The sequence below is a fragment of the Habropoda laboriosa genome, unplaced genomic scaffold (assembly GCF_001263275.1).
Source record: "Habropoda laboriosa isolate 0110345459 unplaced genomic scaffold, ASM126327v1 scaffold62, whole genome shotgun sequence".
Lineage (NCBI taxonomy): Eukaryota > Metazoa > Arthropoda > Insecta > Hymenoptera > Apidae > Habropoda > Habropoda laboriosa.
The window spans coordinates 1,547,069-1,554,098 of NW_017100177.1; the positions used below are offsets into that span (position 1 = coordinate 1,547,069).

Genomic DNA, 7,030 nt, shown 5'->3' on the forward strand with positions numbered 1-7,030 from the left:
GGAAGCGACTTATTTTTACTCTTATGTTTAAATTAAAATTCGCAAAGATGCGGAAAGCGAATATTTGAGAATTCGGTATTAAATTTAACTGAAAGCAACTTAGGCGCCACAATAATTTTTTAACGATCGGATCCCCCATTTTTAAATTTCCATTGGCAAAAATGCAGAGAACGAATATTTCAGAGTCGAATATTAAATGTAATTTTGCAAAGGCATTCCAAGGTCCGTAAAATTCCATTTTAATCAACCTGCTGCCTTCGTTCTCAAGTGAGATTCGACCGCGCGAATTGACGGAAGTATTCAGAGGACATTCTTACCGAATTAACTCGTGCCGTGTCTCTGATCCCTTTTTGTCACGCTTATTTCCCGATAAAAGAGGAAACGGGATCTCGCGGAGCGAGTAACGTGGAACGGCGGTTTATTTTCTGTTTCAGCTACATCAGACGCGAAACAGCGCAATTCTTCGGCGTGGACGAGGAGTCTGAGACTGTGGAGAGACAAAGATGGCTAGATCGAAGAAGGAGAATGGCATCGAGGAAATACGGTGCCCTTGTTCCGGAACACAGACCACCGGATCCTGATATTACAAGGGACGTGCCAGATACTACGGAGGTGCCAGAAGTAAGTTCCCTGGGTATTAAGCTTTCACGTTTACGGGGTCGAACATTCGACAACTTTTGGCCAACCTTCCTAACCAGAAATTCGATCTGAAAACGTACACTATTTACCGTCTTCGTAATTCCTCCTAGATCGATATCACCCAACTTCCGGTAGATTGTACATTTTTATTTCTACTAACAAGGAAGCATCTCGAAGTGATGATCGTCGATTTCGATGAAACTTTGGTATACGAGCCACTGGAGAAGCTAAAGTGATTAACTCGGTAAAATAAAATTTATTAAATTTAATGTAAAACTTATTAAAGTGCTTTGATACTAAAATTGGAAAAATATCGAAAAGTGGAGTTACTCATTTTGACTTCTGAGTGGATCGTATAGCAGTTCTCGAAAAAATATTCAACACATATTTTTGTTTAGTGCTTCCATGTACCGAAGTTTCATCAGTATCGGTGATTATCACTTGGAGAGTGATATGACAAATTTTGAAACTTGGATCTTTCTTTTAACACTATATACATAGTTCTCGAAAGAATTCTCACGCATTATTCGGAGAATATTCCAAAATTTTTACAGCGAAGGGTGAAAATCGCCCTGAAAACTGAGCTTTTAGCGCGATACGCGATTCTGTGAAATAATTTGCGGGAAGACCGTGTATATTCGTATATACCGTGAATACACTCGTTGTAATAGATCTCGAAATAATTTCGAACTAACTCGAGACCAGCTCGGAGCTCACGTATCCTGTTGAAGTATCAAGTTATCGGTGTAAAATGATTTCCATTAAAAGTTTTTCACAACGGAAACGCGACATACTTGGCGAAGTTGTGTAATCTAGAAGAAAGCATGACTCTGTTCACTTTTCCCAACTAGTACAATATCTGGTGTCCAGCGAAGATAAGGAAGTTTCGTTGTTCGCCTTGGAGATTCCGCGTATTATCAACTAAATCATCGTCCAATTTTCTTTCGAATTCTAGTTTAACCACATGAAGACACGTCGATCGTTTTTTATTAGACGAGTTGCTTTTATCTTTGCACGTTTGTCGATTTTTATTAACGAATTCGTTTAATTGTGCTTAATTTCCTTAATTAGAAACGGGATTTCACTTTGTTTCGCTGGCGGAATTTTAATGAACACGGTTTCCCAAGGTTTTATTTCCCGTGCTCTTGTTAAAAATACTTTGGGAAGCGGGCGCTGTGTTCACCGGTGAGCCGTTCCCGTTGGAAATAATAAGGGCTGGTTTGTACAGGGTGTTACACTGAGGAGATGGCAGCAACCAGTCAGGCGAAAAGATTCTGTGGCAAGGATGACGCTTTCGGGCCTCCATTACGTCGTCGAGGTGAGTTCTCGTCTTCAACTAACATTCCTGAGAATATTTAATATTGAAAAATCCATACCTATTCCTTGCCTAATGAAATTACAAACACGTCGAGCTTCCGTAATTCTCAATCGTTGGAAAAATGAGGACTCCCAATTTCCACTGTGCAGCGATCTCTAAATTAAATCAACCCTTTTGCGACCGAATTATATATTTTATAAAATTTTTCTAACGAATATTAAGTTTAGTTACCGTAATTCCCAATCATTAGAGAAATAAAAATATTCTCTCCCAAGGATTTCTAATTTCCACTGTGCAGTGATCTCTAAATTAAATCAACCCTTTTGCGACCGAATTACATATTTTTTAAATTTCTCTGACGAATTTTAAATTGAGATCAATTTTATTTGAACACTCAAGTGGAAGAAATTCCAAATTTCGTTTCAGTTTCAAGGATCGAAAGTATCAATCCTACCTAAGATGATCTCTAAATCAAATCAACCCTTTCGTGCCCGAATTACATATTTTTTAAACTTCTCTACCGAATATTGGAAGAAATTCAAAATTTCTGTTCAGTTTCACCGATCGATCGTATCAACCTTATCTAAAGCCGAAAAAACGGTGGTTCCTGTGAGGAAGATTCGATTCACCGGCAATTTCCACCAGACGTATCTTATTAAACGTTGATCAGAATAGGATCCCATTCAGACGTCCACGAGTTAGGGTCACGTTTCTGTGACGGAGGAAACGTCGTATCGGGCCGCGCACGTGTTTCATTTCCCGTTATTACCGATGGGAATCAAGGGTAAACGAGTAACCAGTTAATCAGCGTTACGTTATCGTCAACCGACGCACTATTCGGCCGCGGAACGAGGCTAAGTTTCCTTCGAGTTAAGTTGCACGTTTCGACGGGAAGTCTGCGCGATCATTAAGCTAACGAGCTGGCGGTAACCACCTTCCGGTTCCCGGGCATCGTCGCGCCTTTGGATTAGCTTTGATATCCTGGCCGAGTATATTCGCCCCGTATGTCACTAATCTCGAAGGTGCGTTAATTACTGATCGCCAATCTACTCTGATTAGGAATTTCGCGAAACTTTTCGCAGTCTGCCGAGTCGCGGCATTTCTTCTCTCTCTCTCCCTCTTTTTCTTTTTTCTCTTCTTTGCTCTCTCTCTATTTTTTTCTCTTTTTTTCGAAGCGTTACAAATTTTTATATCACCGTTGAAAACATCGTAGAATTTCCCATGGAATCTCGTTGAACAGAGAGTTCTCGAATTTCGAAAGGGATTTTCATCGATGGAATTCGATCGCGGGAGGTTTTATATTGAAATTTCTTCGGTTCTTGAGTGTCCAGCCAGCGATTAAATGATAAAGTCGAGCGTTTAACAGGCTCGATTGCAACCGTGGTTATTTGATTAATCGCGACGTTCGTTGGATAGTTTCCGGCGGTATCGATTAACGTGAAAAATCTACGATTACGGAGATTCAATTTCACCCGAGAATTTTCGTTAAGTTGATACGCTCGGTGTTTTATCTGGCGCTCGTTGGAAAGTACACAACAAGTTTCTATTGAGTGGAACAATCTCGTTTTCCATAAGTTGCCGCAGAATTCTCGTGAATTTTCATCGCCGGCAGCTGGCTCGAACTTATCTCGTATCTTCTTGCTTAATTAGTTTTTTGACTTTGTTTCGAATTCCATTCGAGATGCTCTCGCGAAGATATGAAAAGACGTGCTGCTGCGAGTCGCGCATAATTGGAGCGGTGCGCCCCTTAGAATTAATAGAAACGATGAGAACGGGAAATTGTAAAGGGGAAACGGCGTAACATCGAAAAAGACTTTCTCCAAATATTATCGTTAATTAAATTACCGTCGTTTCAATTCAACTTTCGACGGTCGTATTTGAAAAATTACAACTTTATCACACTTTGGAATTTTAACGTTAGAGTCGGTAAAAGTATCGAAACGATTTCGTAAATTTTGCAAACATTTTTCAGAATTGTTAGAAAATATGAAAAATACGATTTTTTCAGAGATATATTTAATCGAAAGAGATCAGCAAAGTGAATCACGTCTCCGAATTTTAGAGAAATTGTCTCTCTCTCTTTTTTTTTTCGCTTTCATGTCTGCTGTCCAGCAAGCAGATCTCGTGTCTGACTTGCAAGGCAGAATGGCACTTGTGTCGCTTTTACAGCTGTGAACATAAGCTTTTCTGTGTACGAACGGCGCGGAGAGAAGTTTGTCGAGAATGAGCGGGCAAAGAAAGTAGATTTAAACTAGAGACAACGACAGCATGTAAACCCTCTTTGACACTTCGCCTCGTCTCACGTTTTTCCTTCGCCCTATGTCTCCTCTGCGACTTACACAGAGCACAATCGACGGGATAAGGGAAACAAACGGATAGATCTGGAACTTTTCGCTGCGTAGAAATGGCTACTCTACGTTCGAGGCGAAGTGCTTCTATTTTTGCAGCACCTTTCGCGGAAATTCGAAGGAGAATTGAGAAATTTTATTTTAATTACTCGGAAGTCAATTAGAAACTTATTTTAATCTCTGGTTAATTCAGACAAATTTGGAAATTTTATAAATACCATGGTGAAAGTTGTTTTAATTTCTGGTTAATTCAGGAAAATTGGGAAATCTGATAAGTACCATGGTGAAGCTTATTTTAATTTCTCCGTAATTTAGAAAAATTGATACGTTACACGTTTCATGTCGTTATATCCTTCCAATTGATTTCTCCAATTTTTTATTAATAGCGGTACTAAGCTTAATTCCACGCGTATAACGATTTTCTAGTTTCATACCCTTAATGAGAGTGTACTTATTAAATTTCTGCAAAGTTATCCATCAGTGTTTGCAACAGCACACGGATTATTTCAGGCTCAATTAGTCTTGCTTTATTTCAATATTCTCCTGTAACAATATATGGAAAGGCAACAATTTCACGTACGTAACTGGGACAAGCTGATAAGGTAAAACGAAATGCCACTGGATCCTGCATATTTCCATATTACATTTATCCACTTTTATTTATTAACGTATCCTACAGTGTTTCTTCTTCGATTCGAAATTCTACACTCTCGCACTTGGAACAATTGCAGCCTTAATTACACCGTTTAATTTGATAATTTTACCCGAGTTGCGTTAACGTAGCTGCACTTTTCAAAACAACCTAAGTCCGCGATAAATCGGGGTAACGAGAGTTCACGCCGGGAGAATTAAGGAACGAACGGATAATAAAGCCTCTCGGTGGTCCTCGACGATCCTAGACGATCCATTATAACTTCCATTAAATCGTCGTTCGAAAGATGAACGAGATAGGGCCGGTCCGCGCTAATCAATGTACGCTTAATGAGGGGAAAAATTCTCCATGGAGGCGGGCCGCACTTCTTTCTCGCCTCGAGTGTACACTATCGCCGCTTTAAAAGTCCTCAAGGATCCATTATGGAATTTGCTATGCGTTTAAATAAGCCGAATCACTTGGTCGTCCGTTGTTAGACGAGGTCGCGATCGTACCTTCCTTTTAACCTGCTGCAAATCCACGTTTAATGGCCCGTGACGCAGCCACGGAGATTCTGTGGGAAATTCACGTAGACGTGGAGTGGAGAGACACGGTTCGATCCACTGTGAGCGTCGCGACGCCTCTGGATTATTCGACGAAAGGTAGTTTTTCGAGGAAAAATGCTGTTTCGTTTTAATCCTTTCGCGTTCGAAGCAATTTTTTTTTTATACGATTAATAACAACTCGAGTATACTTTTGCGTATTGGTAAAATTTTTGAAAATGCCAAGTTTTGAAATGAGATTTTTTGAGATTTGAAATTAGAAATTTTGGTTTGCAATGAAAAACAGATTTTTAATATTAGGAGAAAACCTGAATTTTACATTTTAAAATTCTCGAAAATAATTATACGTGTCGCCGTAACAGCACCCACTGGAGGGCAAAGGGTTAAAACGTTCGGTGTCGCGATAATTTCGTGGGATTTTGTATTGAGGCCGCGTGGGTCACCGATGGCCCACGTTATTGAAATTTATTTTGCGTTATTTATCGATAAATTCGGTCTATATCACTTTATCAACTTTAAATTCCCCTTATTCTCAGATCCATCGATAAAGTTTCGTTGCTTCGAAGCCTCGAAACAATGTAAAAAGGAAATAAGAATTGTAAATTCTCGAAACGTCGTAACATTTTTGTTTTCGCAAAAATTGATCGAAAATTCTATGAAAAACGGGAAAGGAATATAAACCTTAAATAATCGGCTGACGGTGAAACAACGCTGTCCAACGATGTTGAACGGGTCGAGAGATATTTTCCGAGCGGTTAATGGGGCGTTCTTTAGAGCTGTTTTTAAATTATTGGATTATTATCGGTTATGGGGAATTGTTTACGAAGGGAGAAAAAGATTTATCGCTGTTGGAATTTTATTGGTTTTTCAGTAGATTAACGCGATAACTGTGGCGCGTTTGAGGGATTTTTTATCAGTTGTTGAGAATGATTCATTCGACGGAGGGAAAAATTAACGAGATTTCACGATATTTAAATCATTGTCCCGTAATGTTGCAGTCGCGTTGTATAGAGTAACACGGTAAGTTGTATTTATGATGGCGTTTCATTTTAATGCTAGCTTTCATTTATCGGACAGGGGATTACCAAGTACAAATTGCGTGTAATATTTTGATCTTTTTCACTGGACACGGTATTAAATCAACGGACGCGTAATTTATTAAATGGGTAACGTTTCAAATTATTCGAAAAAGCAATTGTAAAGCGAGGTACTAAACATCTCAAAGTAGAACATCGAGATTCTCAATGTACAAGAAATCAATATTTTTAAAATCGAGAATAATCTACTTACACAATTTAACTTCCCTAACATTATCTGATATTGAGAAACACAGAAAGTTTTATTGTCATTTGGTAAAAAATTCCAAGACTTCTGGACAGTCGACAATTCGATTAACAATCTTGGAAGCAAATGTATAAGATCGTATGTAAATCGAGGGTAAGAAATTATTCGAGGAGATTAAGTTCAATTGAAGAAATTATTCGAGGAGATTAAGTTCGCTTGAAATTAAATCCAAGTCAGAGAGTAACCT

At 38.9% G+C, this 7,030-nt stretch overlaps 1 protein-coding gene across 1 annotated transcript in view; it reads left to right on the forward strand.

Moving 5' to 3' along the window:
- The window catches only part of LOC108578852 (inactive rhomboid protein 1), a 145,036-nt gene that overhangs the window by 112,118 nt on the left and 25,888 nt on the right, over positions 1-7,030 (forward strand). The window contains exons 3-4 of the mRNA XM_017942261.1: positions 435-621; positions 1,868-1,957. Coding sequence (XP_017797750.1) covers positions 435-621; positions 1,868-1,957 — 277 coding nt within the window. The remainder of the gene's footprint in view (positions 1-434; positions 622-1,867; positions 1,958-7,030) is intronic.